Source organism: Homarus americanus, unplaced genomic scaffold, assembly GCF_018991925.1.
Source record: "Homarus americanus isolate GMGI-L3 unplaced genomic scaffold, GMGI_Hamer_2.0 scaffold31037, whole genome shotgun sequence".
NCBI lineage: Eukaryota > Metazoa > Arthropoda > Malacostraca > Decapoda > Nephropidae > Homarus > Homarus americanus.
The window spans coordinates 9,178,111-9,203,136 of record NW_024722227.1 but is presented as its reverse complement, the minus strand read 5'-3'; the positions used below and the strand labels follow the sequence as shown (position 1 = coordinate 9,203,136).

The 25,026-nt window shown below is 43.8% G+C and overlaps 1 protein-coding gene across 2 annotated transcripts in view; it reads left to right on the top strand.

Annotated features, from left to right (window-relative positions):
- Positions 1–25,026, top strand: part of LOC121862368 (3-hydroxy-3-methylglutaryl-coenzyme A reductase-like) — a 129,256-nt gene that overhangs the window by 36,424 nt on the left and 67,806 nt on the right. For both annotated transcript variants that reach the window (XM_042360617.1, XM_042360618.1), the window contains exons 2-4: positions 1,406–1,557; positions 15,446–15,557; positions 22,056–22,143. In XM_042360617.1, coding sequence (XP_042216551.1) covers positions 1,406–1,557; positions 15,446–15,557; positions 22,056–22,143 — 352 coding nt within the window. The remainder of the gene's footprint in view (positions 1–1,405; positions 1,558–15,445; positions 15,558–22,055; positions 22,144–25,026) is intronic.

Genomic DNA, 25,026 nt, shown 5'->3' with positions numbered 1-25,026 from the left:
TATTTTTTGTTCTTCCACAGGTCTGTCTGGGTTTTCACACATTCATAGTAAGAAATTCCCCCAAATTGAAGACGTAAGGATACATTAAGATGGCTCACTGAAAGCACAACAATAATATAGTAGCCAAATGGGCGTCGAATTTGTACTAAAACTCTACCGAAAAGGATAAAACGTTCTCTCATCCTCACTAATGGGGCATCGCTGTGTGTGTGTGGACCAACATCACCGGCATTTAGTTCTCTGCGTTCCAACTTTGTCCTTGAGGAAGAATGGTCAGAGTCGACCACTCCGGATGGGTCAGGATTTTTGGGACGGCCTTTGGGTACAGGAACACCAGGAAAGTTTCACCTGGTTGTGTTGGGAAACGCTGCGGCACGATGTATATTGGTGTGTTGTTTAGGACACGTGTGTATGATTAAAGATCTGTGGTGTTGTGCTGTGGTACAAGTGTTTGTTAGTGTTAGGCTGCATTGGGGTGTATGTATGTCTGCAGGCTTGAGTGTTACTGTGGTAAAGTATTGTGAAAAGGTGTGGTGGTGGGGCGTCGTGTGAGGTCTGTGTGTGGAGGAGTTTATGTAGTATTGTCTAGATAAGGTTTGTGTAATGCTAAAGAGGCATTGTGTTTTATGTATATTATGTGATGTTATGAGTCATGTTTTGTGTGATGTTATAAGTCATGTGTGATGTTATGAGACGTTGTGTGGATGTTATGAGACGTTGTGTGTGTTATGTGATGTTATGAGACGTTGTGTGTGTTATGTGATGTTATGAGACGTTGTGTGTGTTGTGTGATGTTATGAGATGAGACGTTGTGTGTGTTATGTGATGTTATGAGACGTTGTGTGTGTTATGTGATGTTATGAGACGTTGTGTGTGTTTGTGATGTTATGAGACGTTGTGTGTGTTGTGTGATGTTATGAGACGTTGTGTGGCAGGGTATCCCAAGGGGGTGTTTCGCGAGCACTGGTATCTTGTTAATCACGCTTACTGTGTGGCGACGGCATGTTTTGTAAGAATTTATCGTCTTCTTAATGACTCTTGTGTGTTCATGTTTTTGTTCTTATGACGTGACATCGTTTAGGTGGTGTATTGTGTTGTGGCAAGGTGTATTGTGTTGTGGCAAGGTGTATTGTGTTGTGGTAAGGTGTATTGTGTTGTGGCAAGGTGTATTATGTTGTGGTAAGGTGTATTGTGTTGTGGCAAGGTGTATTGTGTTGTGGCAAGGTGTATTGTGTTGTGGTAAGGTGTATTGTGTTGTGGCAAGGTGTATTGTGTTGTGGCAAGGTGTATTGTGTTGTGGTAAGATGGTGTAGAATTTAGAATGGTGTGCGTAGTCACGGTGGTGTGAAAGGCTTACTTGAGTATTTTGTAATGTGTTTGATAAGTCTCTTTGTGTGTGTTGCAGGGTCCGGCGTGACATGGCGGACATTCTGGGCCCACGGAAGGATGTGTGCAGGTCGCCCGTGGGAGGTGATCTTCTCCGTCATCACCACCACCGTTGCCATGATCTCCCTGGCTGACTGGTACAAGGCCCCCAGCCTCCCCCGCACTCCACAGGTAAATAACTTATTCTCATCCTTAAGTTCACACATTGTATATACTACCACTAAACACACACACACACACACACACACACACACACACACACACACACTTAGGATTTGTTTCATGTCTTCTTTTGGGTCTGTGTGTGCATCATACACACTCAAACTGGAACCTATACTGTACATCATCACAGACTGCTAACGTTAGGATAAAATTCCACCTTGTGTATTCAGCAGCAGTGATAGAGTGGGGGGTTGGGTTGTCTTGTGTGTTTGGAGTTTGGTGCAAGTTTTATCGTCAATGTAATGTCAAGTAGGAATGACCAGAGGATATGGTATGTGCTGGATATTGCACTTTGGTGACTATAGCGCGTTTTTTCCCAGCTGAGAAAATATGCCCGCCCCCTCCTCAACAGTTTCAGCTGATTGGCTGTTGCAAACCTGTCCGATTTTGAGTAATGATGTATTTCTAAAGGAGTTTATTCATAATGACCGTTTCTGACGAGAATACTTGTTTTTACCCACTACAAAGCATACTAAGGCAAATTACATATCTGTAATAGTACATTATGCAAAAACAACATTTTCAAAGATCAGAATCACATTTTTTTTTATTGGGCACTCCCCTACAGCCTTGTGCAAGGTGAAGCGCAGAAGCGTTAACAGTGCCCAACAGGGAAGCATGCTAAGTTCATGCTTGCCTTTATGTCTCATGAGTTAAGGGCATAGAAGCCTGAAGAGTCAAGGGCGTAGAAGCCTGAAGAGTCAAGGGCATAGAAGCCTGAAGAGTCAGTGGTTTATGTCATCAAGTTATTGGAAGCTCCAACAACTTGTCCCTGAATATGAATTCGCAACTTTCGACTTACAACAGGTACCTTCTTTACTGCTTGGTGAACAGGGACTAATGGGGGCTAGGAAGTATGTCCAAACAACTTCCACCGGCCTGGGAATCGAACCCGTGACATCTCACTTGCGAAGCAAGAGCGGTACCACTCTACCACCAGCACCCCCAGAATCACATTGAAATATTACACGGCCGTCAGCAGAGGCGGGAAATATGACTGTGAACTACTTCATATTTTTCCCGGTCGTGTAATATTTCAATGTGATTCTGATCTTTTAAAATGTTTTTTTTTTCTTTGCATAATGTACTATTACTGACATGTAATTTGTCTTTATATGCCTTATTGTGGGTAAAAATAAGTAGTATATACTAAATGCATCCTCCTAAAGCATGAATTTGCTACCCGAATTTATCAGTTAATTCATGTATAATACCTCTGATAAACTTCCTACGTGCTCCTGTTTGAAATAATGAATGTATGTATCTTTATATAATAAGGTAAATATCTTTCGTGTCAGAAACGGTCATCCCAACGATCATTATGAATAAACTCCTTTAGAAATACATCATTACTCAGGACAAAATCGGACAGGTTTGCAGCAGCCAATCAGCTGTAACTCTTGAGGAGGGGGCGGGACATTTTTTCTCAGCTGAAACCTGTTTTATTGTTGCTGTAATGACTGACGGTGATGTTGTGGTGTGGTTGTGGTGATGGTGTGGTGGTGGTGATGTGGTGATAGTGTATTTGTGGTGATGGTGTCTTTGTGGTGATGGTGTCTTTGTGGTGATGGTGTGGTGGTGGTGGTGTGGTTGTGGTGGTGTGGTTGTAGTGATTGTATTAGTGGTGATGGTGTATTTGTGGTGATGGTGTAGTGTGGTGGTGGTGTGGTTGTGGTGATTGTATTAGTGGTGATGGTGTATTTGTGGTGATGGTGTAGTGTGGTTGTGGTGATTGTATTTGTGGTGATGGTGTATTTGTGGTGATGGTGTATTTGTGGTGATGGTGTAGTTGTGGTGGTGGTGGTGTGTTGTGGTGATAGTGTATTTGTGGTGATGGTGTATTTGTGGTGATGGTGTGGTGGTGATGGTGTGTTGTATTTGTGTGATGGTGTATTTGTGGTGATGGTGTGGTGGTGGTGGTGTGTTGTGTGATGGTGTATTTGTGGTGATGGTGTTGTGGTGATGTGTGGTTGTGTATTTGTGGTGATGGTGTATTTGTGGTGATGGTGTGTGGTGGTGGTGGTGTGGTTGTGGTGATAGTGTATTTGTGGTGATGGTGTGGTTGTGGTGATGGTGTGGTTGTGGTGATGGGTGTGGTTGTGGTGAGTGTGGTTGTGGTGATGGTGTGTGGTTGTGGTGATGGTGTGGTTGTGGGATGGGTGTGTGGTGATGGTGTGGTTGTGGTGTTGGTGTAGACAGTGACTCGTGAGGTGATGCGTTGAGCATGGAATAGATGGCCTGTGCTTATCTCAGTGTGTGTGTGTGTGTGTGCGCGTGTGTGTGTGTGTGTGTGCGCGCGTGTGTGTGTGTGTGTGTGTGTGTGTGTGTGTGTGCGTGCGTGTGTGTGTGTGTGTGTGTGTGTGCGTGTGGCGTGTGTGTAGTGCGTGTGTGCGCGCGTAAATAATCATTTTTCCTTGTATTGTTTTGTTTGATATATTTCAGATTTAGATTATCAATATATTTTATATTTAGGTTTTCATTATTTGTCAGGATCTGATTTTCAGTAGAGTTGTTTTGCCTCCTGAAGGGGTGGAGACTTGATTAGCAAGCCTCGTGTTGGTCAGTTGGGCCGAGACACCGGTCCTCAGAGGTCACCTTGTCTCACCATACTGCAAGTTACCCTTCCAACCTTCTCCTCCCTCCTCGTGCCCTGTCGTTACTTTACTCCCTCCACTTACCTTTACTGTCCTCCCTCCCTCCCGTCCCATCACTTCCTCCCTCCCAGAACCCCCCTGACTCCTGCCTCTCCACCACCCTCTCACCTTCCCTCTCCCAGACCACCCTCTCACCTTCTCTCTCTCCCAGACCACCCTCTCACCTTCTCTCTCCCAGACCACCCTCACCTTCTCTCTCCCAGACCCCTCTCACCTTCTCTCCCAGACCACCCTCTCACCTTCTCTCTCCCAGACCACCCTCACCTTCTCTCTCCCAGACCACCCTCTCACCTTCTCTCTCCCCAGCCACCCTCACCTTCTCTCCCAGACCACCCTCTCACCTTCTCTCTCTCCCAGACCACCCTCTCACCTTCTCTCTCCCCAGACCACCCTCTCCACCTTCTCTCTCTCCCAGACCACTCTCACCTTCTCTCCCAGACCACCCTCTCACCTTCTCTCTCCCAGACCACCCTCACCACCTTCTCTCTCCCAGACCACCTCTCACCTTCTCTCTCCCAGACCACCCTCTCACCTTCTCTCTCCCAGACCACCCTCTCACCTTCTCTCTCTCCCTCTCACCTTCTCTCCCCAGACCACCTCTCACCTTCTCTCTCCCAGACCACCCTCTCACCTTCTCTCCCAGACCATACACCTTCTCTCTCTCCGACCACCTCTCACCTTCTCTCTCCCAGACCACCCTCTCACCTTCTCTCTCTCCCAGACCACCTCTCACCTTCTTCTCTCTCCCAGCCACCCTCTCACCTTCTCTCTCCCAGACCACCCTCTCACCTTCTCTCTCTCCCTCTCACCTTCTCTCCCCAGACCACCCTCCCTTCTCTCTCTCCCTCTCCTTCTCTCTCCCAGACCACCCTCTCACCTTCTCTCCCAGACCACCCTCTCACCTTCTCTCTCTCCCTCTCACCTTCTCTCCCAGACCACCCTCTCACCTTCTCTCTCCCAGACCACCCTCTCACCCTTCTCTCTCTCCCAGACCACCTCTCACCTTCTCTCTCTCCCCAGACCACCCTCTCTTCTCTCTCTCCCAGACCACCCTCTCACCTTCTCTCTCCCAGACCACCTCTCACCTTCTTCTCTCCCAGACCACCCTCTCACCTTCTCTCTCCCAGACCACCTCTCATTCTCTCTCCTCCTCCTCTCTCCCAGACCACCCTCTACCTTCTCTCTCTCCTCTCACCTTCTCTCTCCCCGACCACCCCTCTCACCTTCTCTCTCCCAGACCACCCTCTCACCTTCTCTCTCTCCCAACCACACTCCTTCTCTCTCCCAGACCACCCTCTCACCTTCTCTCTCTCCCTCTCCCTTCTCTCTCCCAGACCAACCTCTCCTTCTCTCTCCCTCTCACCTTCTCTCTCCCAGACCACACTCTCCCACCTTCTCTCCCCAGACCACCCTCTCACCTTCTCTCTCTCCCTCTCCTTCTCTCTCCCCAGACCACCCTCTCACCTTCTCTCTCCCAGACCACCCTCTCACCTTCTCTCTCTCCCAGACCACCTCTCACCTTCTCTCTCCCAGACCACCCTCTCACCTTCTCTCTCTCCCTCTCACCTTCTCTCTCCCAGACCACCCTCTCACCTTCTCCCAGACCTCTCACCTTCTCTCTCTCCCTCATCTCTCCCAAACCCCCTCACCTCTCTCTCCCAGACCACCCTCTCACCTTCTCTCTCTCCCAAACCACCCCTCACCTTCTCTCTCCCAGACCACCTCTCACCTTCTCTCTCCCCAGACCACCCCTCTCACCTTCTCTCTCTCCCCAGACCACCCTCTCCCTTCTCTCTCTCCCAGACCACCCTCTCACCTTCTCTCTCCCCAGACCACCCCTCTCCTTCTCTCTCTCCCCAGACCACACTCTCACCTTTCTCTCTCTCTCCCAAGCCCACCCTCTCACCTTCTCTCTCTCCCTCTCACCTTCTCTCTCCCCAGACCACCCTCTGACCTTCCTCTCTCTCCCAGACCACCCTCTCACCTTCTCTCTCTCCCCTCTCACCTTCTCTCTCCCAGACCACCTCTCCTTCTCTCTCCCTCTCACCTTCTCTCTCTCCCAGACCACACTCACCTTCTCTCTCCCCAGACCACCCCTCTCACCTTCTCTCTCTCCCTCTCACCTTCTCTCTCCCAGACCACCCTCACCTTCTCTCTCCCCAGACCACCCTCTCACCTTCTCTCTCTCCCCAGACCACACTCTCACCTTCTCTCTCCCAGACCAACCCTCTCACCTTCTCTCTCTCCCCTCTCACCTTCTCTCTTCCCAGACCACCCTCTCACCTTCTCTCTCTCCCAAACCACCTCTCACCTTCTCTCTCCCAGACCACCCTCTCACCTTCTCTCTCCTCCCTCTCACCTTCTCTCTCCCCCAGACCACCTCCTCACCTTCTCTCTCTCCCAAACCACCCTCTCACCTTCTCTCTCCCAGACCACCCTCTCACCTTCTCTCTCTCCCAAACCACCCTCTCACCTTCTCTCTCTCCCAGACCACCCCTCTCACCTTCTCTCTCTCCCCAGACCACCCTCTCACCTTCTCTCTCCCCCAGACCACCCTCTCACCTCTCTCTCCCAGACCACCCCTCTCACCTTCTCTCTCTCCCCAGACCACCCCTCTCACCTTCTCTCTCTCCCCAGACCACCCTCTCACCTTCTCTCTCTCCCAGACCACCCTCTACCTTCCCCTTCTCTCCCAGACCCCTCTCACCTTCCTCTCTCCCCCAGACCACCCTCCACCTTCTCTCTCTCCCAGACCACCCTCTCCTTCTCTCTCTCCCAGACCACCCTCTCACCTTCTCTCTCCCCAGACCACCCCTCTCACCTTCTCTCTCTCCCAGACCACCCTCTCACCTTCTCTCTCTCCCCAGACCACCCTCTCACCTTCTCTCTCTCCCTCTCACCTTCTCCTCTCCCCAGACCACCCTCCTCACCTTCTCTCTCTCCCAGACCACCCTCTCACCTTCTCTCTCTCCCAGACCACCCTCTCACCTTCTCTCTCTCTCCCCAGACCACCCTCTCACCTTCTCTCTCCCAGACCACCTCTCACCTTCTTCTCTCCCAGACCACCCTCTCACCTCTCTCTCCCCAGACCACCTCTCACCTTCTCTCTCTCCCAGACCACCCCTCTCACCTTCTCTCTCCCAGACCACCCTCTCACCTTCTCTCTCTCCCTCTCACCTCTCTCTCCCAGACCACCTCTCACCTTCTTTCTCCCAGACCACCCTCTCCTTCTCTCCCCAGACCACCTCTCCACCTTCTCTCTCTCCCAGACCACCCTCTCCACCTTCTCTCTCCCCAGACCACCCTCTCACCTTCTCTCTCCCCAGACCACCCTCTCACCTTCTCTCTCCCAGACCACCCTCTCACCTTCTCTCTCCCCAGACCACCCTCTCACCTTCTCCTCTCCCAGACCACCCTCTCACCTTCTCTCTCTCCAGACCACCCTCTCACCTCTCTCCCAGACCACCCTCTCTCACCTTCTCTCTCCCAGACCACCCTCTCACCTTCTCTCTCTCCCAGACCACCCTCTACCTTCTCTCTCCCCAAGCCACCCTCTCACCTTCTCTCTCTCTCCCAGACACCCTCTCACCTTCTCTCTCTCTCCCAGACCACCCTCTCCACCTTCTCTCTCCCAGACACCCCCTCTCACCTTCTCTCTCCCAGACCACCTCTCCTTCTCTCTCCAGACCACCCCTCTCACCTTCTCTCTCTCCCCAGACCACCTCTCACCTTCTCTCTCTCCCAGACCACCCTCTCACCTTCTCTCTCTCTCCCAGACCACCCTCTCACCTTCTCTCTCTCTCCCAGACCACCCTCTCACCTTCTCTCTCCCCAGACCACCCTCTCACCTTCTCTCTCTCCCAGACCACCCTCTCACCTTCTCTCTCTCCCCAGACCACCCTCTCACCTTCTCTCTCCCAGACCACCCTCTCACCTTCTCTCTCTCCCCAGACCACCCTCTCCCTTCTCTCTCTCCCAGACCACCCTCTCACCCTTCTCTCTCTCCCCAGACCACCCCTCTCACCTTCTCTCTCTCCCAGACCACCCTCTTCCACCTTCTGTCTCTCCCAGACCACACTCTCACCTTCTCTCTCTCCCCAGACCACCCTCTCACATTCTCTCCCAGACCACCCTCTCACCTTCTCTCTCTCTCAGACCACCTCTCACCTTCTCTCTCCCCAGACCACCCTCTCACCTTCTCTCTCTCCCTCTCACCTTCTCTCTCCCAGACCACCCTCTGACCTTCTCTCTCTCCCAGACCACCCTCTCACCTTCTCTCTCTCCCAGACCACACTCACCTTCTCTCTCCCAGACCACCCCTCTCCCTTCTCTCTCCTCTCACCTTCTCTCTCCCAGACCACCCTCTCACCTTCTCTCTCCCAGACCACCTCCTCTCACCTTCTCTCTCTCTCCCCAGACCACCCTCTCACCTTCTCTCTCCCAGACCACTCTCTCCTTTTCTCTCTCCCAGACCACCCTCTCACCTTCTCTCCCCAGACCACACTCTCACCTTTCTCTCCCAGACCAACCCTCTCACCTTCTCTCTCTCCCAGACCACCCTCTCACCTTCTCTCTCCCAGACCACCCTCTCACCTTCTCTCTCCCAGACCACCTCTCACCTTCTCTCCCAGACCACCCTCTCACCTTCTCTCTCCCAGACCACCCTCTCACCTTCTCTCTCTCTCCCAGACCACCCCTCTCACCTTCTCTCTCTCTCCCAGACCACCCTCTCACCTTTCTCTCCCAGACCACCCCTCTCACCTTTCTCTCTCCCAGACCACACTCTCACCTTTCTCTCCCAGACCACTCTCACCTTTCTCTCCCAGACCACCCTCTCACCTTTCTCTCTCTCCCAGACCACCTCTCACCTTTCTCTCCCAGATTCACCTTCTCCTTCTCCCAGACCACCCTCTCACCTTTCTCTCCCAGACCACCTCTCACCTTCTCTCTCCCAGACCCCACCCACCCTTTTACTCTCTGATCCCCTCTTCACCTCTGCACTATCTGTCACCTTCCCTCCCCTCCCCTAAGTGGTTCCCGGCAACTTTTCTCCATCTTCCCTCCTCATGAACTAACGCTTCTGTCATCAGTATTACAGACAACTTTTATGTTTTGTATATCATAAGGGGTTTGCTTCCAGCTGCCAAACAGGGAGGTACTACCGCCTGGGAAGATATTGGAAGCATAATGTGTTGTCTAATGGTAGACCCTGCTGCTATATGGCATCACGAAAATTGTGACCAAGTCCCAGGCTGCTGATCTGACTTTCGGCCTCATTTACACAAATTGCAGGGTCTCAATTGTTTCTCTTCCTTTGACAATGTAACATACATACTGTACATCATTACGTACTTTCTATCTTCACTTCATTCGTTCTGTAGTTGGATATCATGCTCACCATCTTGTTACTATTCCGCCTAAACAACTCAGCAGCCTTGAGGTAGTGCAAAATGAAGCCATCGATCATCCTTGGTTGCCCAAAATCAACCAGAATTGTAAACATGAGGAAAGAGCTCGGACTGCCCTCCCTATCTGAGAGGAGCTCTACTTAATACCATGTTTTTGTGTCAAAGTTTTGAAGAACAATGGTTCCCAAACTACAGCTCAAACTGAGTTGATGTTCTATCTAAGTAATCCCGACCATCTCGGCTAACCTTCCACAAAAGACTCTCTTTGGGCGTGGCTTCATAAAAGTGTTGCAGATCTCTTGAAACTGAATGTCCCAATTACCCGAACGAACCTATTAATGCCATTCCTCCTTGGCTGATATATCAGTCTATTAATTACACTCCTGTTGGTAGTAAGCAAATGTTAAACACCGATGTGGTGAGATGTGGTACACTAGAAACTATTAACAGACACATCAGAGTATTAAATCAAGTGAATGTCTTGTTTTACTGATGGTTCTGTGCAGACAACACAGGTAGAACAGGCTGTGCATGTGTAATATATAAGAAAAAGAGATGATAGTGTCAAACAAGCAAAGGCTGAACAACTGGGCCAGCCAACACAAACTGAACTAACTGGAATCTACTTAGCCACAGACTACCCCAAAGAAAATGGAGGGATATTTGTGACTCAAAGTGCTTTGAAATCAATGAATAGCCCGTCAGGCTCTCTGTCTAAAGTTGTATGATATTAACGGAATCTTATAACTGCCAATGAGAACAACTTTCATATCGAATTTTGTGTGGATTCCGTCCCATGTTGGAATCAGTTAATCGCTGATAGACTGGCCAATGAGAAAAGAAAATGTTGACCGTACCTTGGCCTGTCCAATGCTGCAATTAAAAACATTCAAGTCAGAATCATGAACTCTGATCTAGAAGAAGTGAGAAATGCAGAGAGACCTGGCAGGTGTAGCATTAGTAAATATGACAAATTTTGTGACAAGAGGTTGCGGTATGGCCAGCATAAGGACAGAACCAGACAATGTGATGGAGTCGTGGCCAGAATTAGGCTAGGATACAGACACATCTGGCAAGTTTGTAACGCTGTACCCATACCGGAACACTCAGCATGTAAACTTTGTGATAAACCTCTAAAGCATACACTTGAACACTATATTATTGAATGTGACACTGTCAAAGACTTCAGGCCACCTGACTTATTATATCTTGAACTATGTAATTACTACATTGAATCGGGGGTGCTTGAGGACATTCTTGCTGTTTATCCCAAATTTGCTAGCCCACACTGATTAGTCTTCAATTAGAATTTGACTCAAATGTATGTGAACCACTGACCTATATACAGTATACTGCTAATGAATATGATGTACAGTATTTCCTTCTTTGTGCACGAACCTCTGTCCTGTATGGCAGTGAAGAGTGACATTACCCACATGAATCTGACCTATGTATGTGTATGTGTGTGTGTAATAATAGTACAGCTAGACCCCGACTTACGACGGGGTTAGGGACCCAAATACAGGTCGTAAGTCCGACATAGATAAAAGAAAAATAATAATAATAAAAAATCTACAATGAAATACAGTACAGTAAAAGTAATAAATAATGAGGAATGGATACAGTACAGTGAAAGTAATAAATAATAAGGAATGGATACAGTGTGACTGAGCACTTACCTTTAATGTAGTCTGCTGAATGCACATGGGGCCCCCATAATTTTCTAATTATACATGGAGACTACATTAACTGGAAACGTTTCGGTATAGAAAATGCGTGTCATTTGAAGAAAAAAAAAGAAAAAAAAATGGTCACAACTGCGGCGGTTGTAAGTCCCGACGGTCGTAAGTCGAAGCAGTTGTAAGTCGGGGTCTAGCTGTAATAATAATAATAATAATAATAATAATAATACAGTAATAATAAACGGTTTATTAATAGAGTTGCAGCCGGTGGCTGAAAATTTACAGACTTACATTTGATTTAGACGTAATGATATAATATGCATTGAATACATTTACAGGGCTGTGCAGTACATAAATCAGGAGTTGTTTATTATTTTAACAATAGATGGGATGGTGCTGTTCTTATACAGTATCTATCGGTGCGGGCTCTTATGTGTATGTATGTATGTATGTATGTATATGTGTATATATATGTATATGTTTATATATGTATGTATGTGTATATATGTATATACAGTATATGTATGTGTGTGTGTGTATATATGTATATGTACTGTCATTGAATATGATGCATCTCTTTGTGTACGAACCTCTGTCCTGCATGGCAGTGAACAGTGACATCACCCACATGAATCTGACCTCTATACATATATAGCTGTTAATGAATATGATGTATTACTTTGTGTATGAGCCTTTGTCCTGCGTGGTAGTGAGAAGTGATACCACCCTCAGTGTCAAGACCTGACTGAATTACTCAGAATAGGCAAACTGTACTACAAGCTTTGTCAATAAGTTTGTTAAACTTAAAACTGTACATCATTTCTCACTATTGATTTTTTTAATTTATTTATGGTTATTATTATTATTATTTTATTGTTTATTAATTTTTTTATTAATTATTATTATTTAAATTTTTTATTAATTTTTTTATTAAAATTATTATTTTATTTTTTATTAATTTATTTATTATTATTATTATTATTATTATTATAATTATTACTATTATTACTATTATTATTATTATTATTATTATTATTATTATTATTATTATTATTATTATTTTTACTATTATTATTATTATTATTATTATTATTATTATTATTATTATTATTATTATTATTACTATTACTATATTATTACTATTATTATATTATTACTATTATTATATTATTACTATTATTATATTATTATTCCTCCCCAAGGCCCTGATGTGGGTCAGTGACCTGTGCCTGGGTGGGCTAATCCCCATAAAAAAACAAAAACATTTAATGATTTCAACACCTGCTAACAGCTATCCTCCTATGAGTCAGTTTTTCGGCTCCACAAAACGCACAAATCTGCTGTGTTTTGTTTCTTCATCCTCGGATAACAGGAACACGCCTCGTGTATATAATTAGAAACCTTAATAAAGTTTTTTTTACAAACGGTAGAGATCTTTACAGTATGTGATGACATGGAAATTTCTCACTTACAGTCAGGGTGAAAAGACGCGAGCCAGGAACATCTTCACCTGTGGCTTTATTAAACCACCTTGAACGCACGAAGGTCTTGCATTTATACTGTATTTTTTCGAATTTGGAGAAGCAAAAAAGATTTTTTTACTATGGCCAGTACTACATAGTGGGTAATATTTATTTTTAATTTTATTTTAGTACTGTATTTACTAAATGCTATAATGTAGTTTTATCTTTGCAACTTGGCAACATATTCGTACAATGTCTCATTTCAAAAAGCTGGTTTTCCGGCATCTTAGTGGTGTAGATTAATATACAACTCCTCCCCGACTTATGACCTACTCGGCTTACGACCACCCGCACTTACGACCTGCCTCAGTCGTACCAAAATTTTTAAAAGTTACGTATTTTCGAGTCCCAACGTCAGTACACAGACAAAATTTTCGTTTGTAATTCACTTTGAAATGGCTGGCAAGCTTAAAAGTGAGAGTTTTGTGGTGCTGAGAAGAAAAAGAGACCCATTTTAGATTTTCTATGTATTATTTAAGCTTTTTCGACTTACTACCTGGATTTGGGTCCCTAACCCCGTCGTAAGTCGGGGAGGAGCTATAATCTTTTTCTTTTCTATTTCTAATTTCGTTTTACTGTATTCTTATATTTTTCCCCCTCTAGGCCCCTTTGTGGGTCAATGACCTGTGCCCAGGTGCCTCGATTATTATACACGTGTGATTATTATTCGATTATTATACACGTGTAATTTTTATTCGATTGCACTGTATTATGCACGTTTTTATTAATCTGTTATTATACATGTGTGATTATTGTTCGATTATTATACAGCAGTGATTATTATTTGATTATTATGCACTTGCAATTATTATTTGAATATTATACATGAGAGTATTTGGTTATTATGCACATATGATTATGATTTGAATCATTATTGTACATTTGTGCTTATTATGCATAGTATCGTAATTAATGTTCACATGTTTGTTTGCTTGTGAGGAGTGTTTTATTGTTTGCCTGTGATTGTTATAGTACTGGGCCCAGACTCACTATCGGGTTACGAACATCGTAAGTGCTTAAAACTTCATAAACTCCTGCGGTGATTGTTGTTTACTTTTTATTTTCTTATTTTTTATGAAGTGCATATTTGTGAGTACTGTGTTTACTTGTTAATTTTTAACATATGATGATTTTTGTTTGATTGTGATTGTTATTTACTTTGTTTTTGAATTGGGTGATTGTTGTTTACTTTTTTGTTTTTAATACTATTTGAGAATCATTGTTTGCTTTTTAATATATGAGGATTGTTGTATGCTTGATATTGTTGATTGCAATGCTGATGATGGGTATTGACACAGGGTATGCTGAACATTAAGCACTACCTGATGCGCACTATCCCTGATTTTATTCCAACAGTAGTGAAAAGCCACCACTTAACCCCAGCAGAAGGTCACTTCTTCCACTATCACCTAGATGGGGAGGAATGGGAATTACTAATCCAGAGAACTTGAGAGGAGCTTTCTGCCACTAATCATCAAAACTCTGCCAAGTTAACGGCAGCTCTCGCTGAGCACATTATAGCTCAAAATGCAGCAAGTGAGGTGGATACCAACGAATTACGTAAGATTTGACTTTCCATTATGATATAATGACAGCACATCCAAAGTGATAAACTTCAACGACTGATGTAACAACTGGCATTGAAGTTAAGAAAAAAGTAGCTACAGGTATAGTGCAGGAGGTGGGCGCCTTAAACCAGTTAACATTGTTACCGATAAGAGCAAAGGGCTTCAGCCTTAACAAAGAAGATTTTACAGATGCAATTGCTCTAGGTCTAAGGTATGGTTGGCCAGTAGAAGGTATGCTTACCCAATGCATGTGTGGCTCATCCTATGACATCAACCATGCCATGGTGTGTAAGAAGAGTGGCTTTGTATGCATGAGGCTGACGGAGTAAGGGATCTCACAGCAAATATGCTGAAGGAAGTTTGCCACGATATCATGGTGGAAACAACCCTACTTCCTTTAGACGGTGAGAATCTCTATCACAGGATTTCCAACGAAGCCCGTGTGGACGTCAGTGCTTGAGAATTCTGAACGCGAGGACAGCGAGCCTTCTTTGACGTCAGGATATTCGACCCCATGGCTGCAGGTCATTGTGACCTGTCTCTCGAGGCTGTACACAGGAGGAATGAGAACGACAAGAACATGGGACCAAATGTAAGAGGATTCTACACAAGACTGTCTGAGGTGATATCTGAACAAAAGCAGCAGCCCAGAAGCTACATTGCAGCCTGGTTGAGTTGCTGCCTGTCCTTCTCTGTACTTAGGTCTGCATTGCTTTGCCTCAGGGGAACAAGATCATCAGTCCCTAAGCCAATTACAGTTGCAGACATTGACTATGAGGCAACAGTCACTGAATGCCGCATAGGTCTGTGGCTTAACTAACTCAGCTAGGGTAGCTACTTTTGTACAGTATTAGGATAGTTAGATAAGGAAATGTGTGGCGAAGGTATGGCTATAAGGGAAAGTTGGAGTAGTTGTTTTAGTAGTAGTAGTGTGTGTGTATATAAATCTGGGATGATAAAAGACTTTTGCTGTAACTAACTAATCTCCTCTTCTCTTCTCAGGAATACCAAGGCCTGGATGTTGTGGTGATGACCATTCTCCGTTGTTCTGCCCTGCTCTACACCTACCACCAATTCCGCAACCTTCACAGGATTGGCTCCAAGTACATTGTGGGTAGGTTTCTCCCATTTCATTGGGGGGTAATATACTTTATTGTGTGTACTCTTGATAATGTGGTTAACTTTCCCCACTGTAATGGTATTAACCTCTGGAGAAAATTAATTAGTACAGTATTGGTAGTTTTATTTATTATTTTTTTTTGGGGGGGGGGTGGGGGGTAGTTATTTTGTGAATTGATTACAGTACAGTATATGGCACTTTTTCTTTTGCAGTGCGATAAGCAACTAAATATGATGCCAGTTGCACTTTGTCTTTAAGAGTGGTTGCTTTACTAAGAATTTTTACTGACAACTTCATTTCCTTCTTTCTTCTCTGGAAGTACAGTAAACCCTCGATAACTCGGCACATATGGGGCTCTGGCCTTGCCGAGTTATCCCAAATTCCGACTTATCAAGGCACTTTCCCCCCTCCTACTAAAATACAACAATAAAAATTCATTGACCCTGTACATGTTCTGGGTACCAAGTTCTATCTACAGGAGCGAACACAAACACCTGTAGAGGTTTTGTAGGTTCTATTTGCTGGACAAGCAGAGATACACAAGCGAGGCGGCTCTCCCTATTCTGACTGAGTGTCAACTGAGCCCTCAGGCGACATGTGGCAAGTGATACATTAGCAGCTTCCAGATGTCGCCAGGTCCATTATCTAAGCGTATGGGACATGGAAAATACATTGCCACACGCTGCTAGCTAGACTAAATAAATAATGTATATAAATGGAGTACATACATGATATACATACAGACCCATATATGTGTACTGTACAATGAAAGACAAAAGTCGTGCAGTGAAATTTGATGAAAACATATGCCGAAGGGCTAAAACTTTTGGTGCGCTCTGCCTTGTGGTAGGGCTCTCATAATGTTTCACGAGTTATATTTAATCTACGGACAAAACCATGACACGACTTTTGTCTTTGATTGTACACGTAATTACTAAATGTATAGAAGTAACACTTACCAGCACTGTAGGCAAAGAATGAAGCATCAAAGTAGGTGCAGATGCATGGTAGGTGACACAGATGCATGGTAGGTGACACAGAGGCATGGTAGGTGATACAGAGGCATGGTAGGTGACACAGGCATGGTAGGTGACACAGAGGCATGGTAGGTGACACAGAGGCATGGTAGGTGACAGAGGCATGGTAGGTGACACAGAGGCATGGTAGGTGACACAGAGGCATGGTAGGTGACACAGGTGCATGGTAGGTGACACAGGTGCATGGTAGGTGACACAGGTATGGTAGGTGACACAGGATAGGCATGGTAGGCATGGTACAGAGGCATGGTAGGTGACACAGGCATGGTGGAGGCATGACACAGAGGTGACACAGATGCACAGGTGACACAGAGGCATGGTAGGTGACACAGGCATGGTAGGTGACACAGAGGCATGGTAGGTGACACAGAGGCATGGTAGGTGACACAGAGGCATGGTAGGTGACACAGGTGCATGGTAGGTGACACAGGTGCATGGTAGGTGACACAGGTGCATGGTAGGTAGGTGACACAGAGGCGTGGTGACACAGGTGCGGGGTAGGTGACATTATAAAAGGGTAGGTGACACAGGTGCGTGGTAGGTGACAGCAGAGGCGTGAGGTGACACAGGTGCATGGTAGGTGACACAGGAGGCATGGTAGGTGACACAGAGGCATGGTAGGTGACAGGCGCAGTAGGTGACAGAGGCGTGGTGGTAGGACACAGGTGCGTGGGGCACACAGGTGCGGGTAGGACATGAGGTGTGTGTAGGGTGACACAGAGGTATAGTAGGTGACACAGAGGTATAGTAGGTGACACAGAGGTATAGTAGGTGACAGAGGCATGGTAGGTGATACAGAGGCATGGTAGGTGACACAGAGGTATAGTAGGTGACACAGAGGTATCGTAGGTGACACAGAGGTATAGTAGGTGACACAGAGGTAGAGTATGTGACACAGAGGTATAGTAGGTGACACAGAGGCATGGTAGGTGATACAGAGGCATGGTAGGTGACACAGAGGTATAGTAGGTGACACAGAGGTATAGTAGGTGATACAGAGGTATAGTAGGTGATACAGAGGCATGGTAGGTGACACAGAGGTATAGTAGGTGATACAGAGGCATGGTAGGTGATACAGAGGCATGGTAGGTGATACAGAGGTATGGTAGGTGATACAGAGGCATGGTAGGTGATACAGAGGTATAGTAGGTGACACAGATGCATGGTAGGTGATACAGAGGCATGGTAGGTGACACAGAGATATAGTAGGTGATACAGAGGCATGGTAGGTGACACAGAGGTATAGTAGGTGACACAGAGGTATAGTAGGTGACACAGAGGTATAGTAGGTGACACAGAGGGATGGTAGGTGGTACAGAGGCATGGTAGGTGATACAGAGGCATGGTAGGTGACACAGAGGTATAGTAGGTGACACAGAGGCATGGGTGTAGGTGACACAGAGGCAGTAGGGTGACACAGAGGCATGGTAGGTGACACAGAGGCATGGTAGGTGACACAGAGGCATGGTAGGGTGACACAGAGCATGGTGGGTGACACAGAGGCATGGTAGGTGACACAGAGGCATGGTAGGTGACACAGAGCATGGTAAGTGACACAGAGGCATGGTAGATACATGGTAGGTGACACAGAGCATGGTAGGTGACACAGAGCATGGTAGTGACACAGAGGCATGGTAGGTGACACAGAGGCATAGGTAGGTGGATGACACAGAGGCATGGTAGGTGACACAGAGGCATGGTAGGTGACACAGAGGCATGGTAGGTGACACAGAGGCATGGTAGGTGACACAGAGGCATGGTAGGTGACACAGAGGCATGGTAGGTGACACAGAGGCATGGTAGGTGACACAGGTGCATGGTAGGTGACACAGGCGCACGGTAGGTGACTCAGGCGCACGGTAGGTGACACAGGCGCACGGTAGGTGACACAGGCGCACGGTAGGTGACACAGGCGCACGGTAGGTGACTCAGGCGCACGGTAGGTGACACAGGTGCACGGTAGGTGACACAGGTGCACGGTAGGTGACACAGAGGCATGGTAGGTGACTCAGGTGGCCAGATATGCCAAGATTTTCCCAGATAATTTAAAATATCGGTATTTCCAGAGTTATACTATAATACTGTACATTCTGAGACCATATAAATGCCGAGTTACACTATATGAAATTCTGAGTTATTAAATGCTGAGTTATCGAGGGTTTACTCTACTCAAGTGGTTTGTCAATGATTTAAGCGTGTTTTTTGTCTATGCGTTTTTTTCAATTTTGGACGATTTCAAACTTTCATTTGCAAGAACTTCATTGCAAATCACACACTGAGGCCTTGGTTCTTTTTCATCCTGTTCACACCTTGCAAAGCCGTACTTCAAAATATCATCACTCTCCTGCCTTGTCCATGACTTATTTTTCTTTTTGGCAGAGGGTTCAGAAGGGGAGGGTAATGAGGAAGAGGTTTCTCCCCAACTCCCCACACTTCCAACTTTTGAGTTCTCTGACTGTTTATCTTTCCCAGGTGCATATGTACTGTATCTATGACTGAGAAGGTACTTTGCTTTTTCTTATAACAAAACGATCCATTCTTTCTTAGGGGTGGTATAAGGTATGGCTAACGAAAGGACTACTTCCACCCTCCAGCAGTATAAACACAACTGAGAAAAATTTTCTGTACTGTGGCGAATGTCAATTTCTGAACACATCCGAGTCACGTCTCACCCCCCTTTCCCCACCCCATGCATTTTTTCCTCTCTCTCTCTGTTACTAGTAACATTGTCATTTTGTTAATTTTTTCTTATTTATTGATTCATCAATGTATTTTTACTTATCACTTTAGTATTTTTGTATTTTTATTACCGTATACAGTTCTACTCCTAATACTGTTACTACTGCTATCTTTTTTGTAATTACTATTATTATTATTATTATTATTATTAATTTTATTTTACTTATGTATACTGTATTTATTTATTTACAGCATGCCCTTCAAATTCGCAGAGGTTAGGTTCTCAAAATGGTCTCGAATCCACGAATAACATTTGCTGACCGGGGCGGGGGCATTTTTACTTGTGTACAAAGAAATACACAGTGGTCCTCAATTAACGAACACAATTGGTTCCACAGAGTCGTTCATTAACTGAAAATTTCGTTAACTGAATCTATTATTTCAATGGAATATTGGGTAATTGGTTCCAACTCACAGAAAAGGTATGCATACAAAGTACTGTATACCAGTAATAGAATTAAAAAACACATTAAATATGAACTAAATACAGTACTGTACTGTACCGAATAATAATAAATAAAAAACAATAGAATACTGTATTTTAACTTACTTTGAGGTGTGTATGTCATATTCCCGGCAGCTTTGTCTACATATCAAACAGCTGATTGTAGAGGCAGTCGATGATGACATGCCATATTCTTTACAGAGTGCATTGGTTCTAATGCCGTCTTCATGTTTCATAATAATTTCTGCACTGTACAGTATATTATCAATATGTTAACTAAATTTCAGAATGACCAATAATTTAATGTAAAAAGGCAAAAATATTCAAGAGACCAACAAACTGGATGTTCACTTCATTGTAAATAAAGTTAAATTGAGAAGCGTTGGTGGGTGATTTGATCAGCTGATTTTTTTTTTTATTATTATTATTTATTGGGCACTCCCCTACATCCTTGTGTAAGGTGAAGCGCAGAAGCGTTTACAGCGCCCAACAGGGAAGCATGCTAAGTTCATGCTTGCCTTTATGTCTCATGAGTTAAGGGCGTAGAAGCCTGAAGAGTCAGTGGTTTATGTCATGAAGTTATTGGAAGCTCCAACAACTTTCCCTGAATACGAATTCGCAATTTTCGATTTACACCAGGTACCTACTTTACTGCTAGGTGAACAGGGACTAATGGGGGCTAGGAAGTAAGTCCAAACAACTTCCACCGGCCCGGGAATCGAACCCGTGACATCTCGCTTGTGAGGCAAGAACGGTACCGCATCTACCACCGATCCCCCACGATCAGCTGATTGGCACACAAAAACTGTTCCCTGTACTGTATATATTATCAATATGTTAACTAAATTAGAATGATCAGTAATTTTAATATAAAAAATGCAAAAATATTCAAGAGCACAACTTTCTTGATATTTACTCCACTGGAAACTAATGTAAACATAGAACCAATTATACTGTATTGGCGGACTAGCTGATCAGCTGATGCGCACAACAAAGAGTGTTTCTTGTAAGGCTGTCATTAATTGAAGTTTTGTTCATTAATGGAATTGAAAATTCTTGGGAGCTGATTCGTTAACCGAAATTTCGTTAATTTGACCGTTCGTTAATTGAGGGACCACTGTATATGCTCTCTGTGTATTTACCCTTAGGACAATTATTTCTTTTACTTTTATTGTATATATATGTGTGTGTGTGTACACACAAAACACATACAAATATATAATACACCTGTAATGGGAAAATCTTCCCACAAACACATATTTACAATACAGTACAGGTAAAGGAAATTACTGTCTCTAGAATGAATGGCTCTCTGTCCCAGCCACAAAAATGCTGGCAACTTTAAAACTACCCACAGACATTCTTGGGTACATCCAGGGTGTCATCCACAAATTAGAGAACCACAAAATAAAAATCTGCGAGTTATCCGGGCATACTGTATTTATTATTTTTATGTGTGTGTGTGTGTGTGTGGGGGGGGGGGGTAGACCCAGTGAGCAGCACCTCACCACCCACTTGGGGCCTGTACTTTGAAGAACGCTGCAGTATAGAGTACCTAAGGGTGCAGAGGGTTGACATTAGTCGAACCCTAGTTATCGAGAGTCCAGGTAACTTACAGATTAAACTCACTGGCACAAAAATTAAATAATAAAAATTCCTCCAAAATCTGCTAGATTCGTGAACTTGAATACTGCGCACAGTGAAGATGAACTACAATGTTAATTGCTATGATTAACTATAAAATTTATACATAACATCATAAAATACAGTAGCACATATTTAAAATGTAAAAAAATAAATAAAAAGCTCCTTCCACACTTAAACCATCATCTCGGCATCATGACAGTTCATTCAGCCAGGCAGTCAACCAACTGACTCACAGATGTGTGGCTGCCACGCTATGCTGTGTGTGTGCTATGACGTCACATTGGGGGAAGGGAGCGGACAACACAGTTATAGCCCAACGCTTCCACACACACACACACCCATACACTTCATTTCTCTTATAATTTTATATTATATTTTCTTTATTTCTGAGCCACAGGTCTATATAAAGTAGAAGAAGCATTGAAGAAGTTTGTGAGGTTAGCACTATGCATTGTTGGATTTTTTGGGGGGATCTTGAGAGTGAGGTTCAACGAACTGAAAATCTTTTTATCGAGCACCTCTCAAGCCCTTGTTATATGTCTCTATAGTAGGAATATACTATACTTTATGTATCCTTGTAAATTATAAGTTAGGAGTTCTTTTTGAAGTTGTTATACTTTTCAGGGATTGCTGGGCTGTTTGTTGTCTTTTCAAGCTTTGTGTTCAGTTGCTCTGTCATCAAGTTGTTGGACAGTGATGTATCTGATCTCAAGTGAGTGTTAAATTTTTCCACTGTCTTATTGATTACCTTTGTCTACTGCTGTACTGTTGAATCATTTTACCTATGCCAAGTACTGCACTGTTGAATCCTTTATGCATACAGTTTAGAATACTGTATCTTACATGTCTGCAGTGACACCAGAGATTTTGTTGTGTTGTTCACTGTAATATAATGTATTATTGCTTCTTTGTAAATTAGTGATAGTATAGATGATAGTGAATACAAATTATGTAGTTTTGTGGCAAGAGTCAACACCTTTTATTATTGCAAGCTAAAATGTTTTACAACAGAAAAGAAAGATTTACATATACTTTTGTAAATTAAATACAGCTCCTCCCCGACTTACGACGGGGTTAGGGACCCAAATCCAGGTCGTAAGTCGAAATGGTCGTAAGTTGAAAATGCTTAAATAATACATAGAAAATCTAAAATGGGTGTCTCTTTTTCTTCTCAGCACCACAAAACTCTCACTTTTAAGCTTGCCAGCCATTTTAAAGTGAATTAAAACAAAAATTTTGTCTGTGTACAGGTAGTTCTGCTATAACGCGATAATTGTGTTCTTGTAAAATATCGTGTTATAGAAAATCGCGTAATAGAAATAACAGGGCTTATGGAGAAAATAGGGTTAGGTGCAGATTACTCGAAATCGAAAAAATTTAGTAGTTAGCCTAACACAAAGGATAGCACAGTCTAAATAAATGTTACATTCATATCTAATAATGAAATCATACAGTAAATTTAACACTTTACCTTGAAAAAATATGAATGTAACTTGATGGGGGAGAAGGGTGATTTTGAGGTTGATAACATCAAGCTTCTCTTCAAGTGTTATATCCTTTCTTTTACGATAATCACCGGGAATTCTATCATCAGAATGCTTTTTGGAGATATTCTTCTTTACCATATTCACAGTTAATACCACAAAATTGGAGAAATAGTAAGCAAAAATCGCGTTATAGCAAACAAGCGATCGCGTTATACAAATATTGTTCCGAATTCATAAATCGCGTTAGAGCAAATTCGCGTTATCAAAACACGCGTTATAGCAGAACTCACTGTACTGACGTTGGGACTCGAAAATACGTAATTTGACAATTTTGGTACGACTGAGGCAGGTCATAAGTGCGGGTGGTCGTAAGTCAAGTAGGTCGTAAGTCGGGGAGGAGCTGTACCTGTATTGTTATGTTTGGAAAGGGGAGTTGAATATCACAGGATTGCTTTGTCACCAAAAGTTGTTTGAAAAGTATTTGCTGCTTATTCGAAGATCTCGTTATAACCCATTTGTTGCGGGAGGTTACCTTAAGCTGAATAAGATCGTCTGGCGATAGACTGAATAAAATGATAAGTGTGGGAATTGCAGCGTAAGGGTTAATAAAGAAATACCTGTAGCTAGAATGCTGTACTCAAGGGAAATTGTAGGTAAAGAGATATAAAATGATGTAATACCGACTATACATATAAGAAGGACCTGTATACTGTACAGTAGTGGGATGGGTAAAAACTTGCAAACAATAGAATGAATATCTTTTTAGATGGCAGTTTAGCAGTCAAAGTTGTTATTGAGAAATGAGAAAGTTCAAGAAGTGCTTCTTGGTAAAATACAAAGAGAATGATTGATAAACTGTAGGATGGAACTTTAACATTGCCTGAACACATACTGGCCAAGGATCCTTTATCTGTAAACCTTGATGTCGATTGAATTTTGGTTTTCAGATATTTCTAGTTTTTGGATGCCTAGGCCTACTCACATGACAGCAGTCTTAACCTAGGCTAGCCTATACAGGCCCAGATCCAGGCTTTAGATTTGACTGATGCAGCATTTCTATTTATACCACTGCTACCCACCTCTTGTACAGGTTGACAATCCCTTATCCGAAATCCTTGGGACCAGAGGCATTTCGGATTTCGGAATTTTTCTGTTTTCAGAATGGTTAGTTAATAATAATAATAATAATACAGGTAATAATAATAATTCACAGGTCTAGGTCGTGTTACTCACTTTTTATTTTTTTTCATTCTTGTATTTCTTTATTATTATTATTTTTTTATTAATGCAGTGTTATTGTTATCATAATTATTTTATTTTGGTGTATTTTTTAATTAAAATTTTTATTTACTATGAATAATTATTATTATTATAATTATTATTAGTTTTATAATTAGTATTACTATTACATTTTCACGCCCCAGGCCCAGATGTGGGTCAGTGATCTATGCCTGGGTGGGCTAATCCCCGTTAAAAAAAAAAAAAAAATGCTTCACAAAAAACTTTCGGTTGTCAGAGCTTTTCGGTTTTTGGAATTTCGGATAAAGGGTTGTCAACCTGTACAGTCAACCTTTGCTTTACGCAGTCCCACTTTACGCGTTTCCACGTTTACGCTGTACTTTGCCGAAACCGGAATGCTCACTTTCCGCGGTGTGTGTACCCTTTTACGCGGAGAGCGGCGCGAGCAGGGTGCGCACAAGGTCACCCAGTCATCAAAACATTACCGAGTTCTTTACCCGCCACCCACCACAGCCGGCCCAAGTCAGTGATAATGATAGTGAGGATATGGATTTCTATGGACTTTGAGGGGTTTGACAAAGAGGCCCTGCAAGCCTCTGTGGTGGATAGTGATACAATTGATACAAGTGATACAGGTGAGGGCCAATAATCTGCCCTCTGCCTCGGAACCAACCGCCCATCCCCGTGTGCCCAGCCATCTTTTCTACTAAGGTAAGTGTTAAAAAAATTAATATTATTGATATTTCTCCTAATTATTAATTGTGTGTGCATACCATCATAAAATTAAGAGGTTATTTTTACTACAACGTAGGTATTGTGTCTGAAAAAGTGGAGTTTGGGGGTCGGCCCGGTCTCTATTTCAATTAATC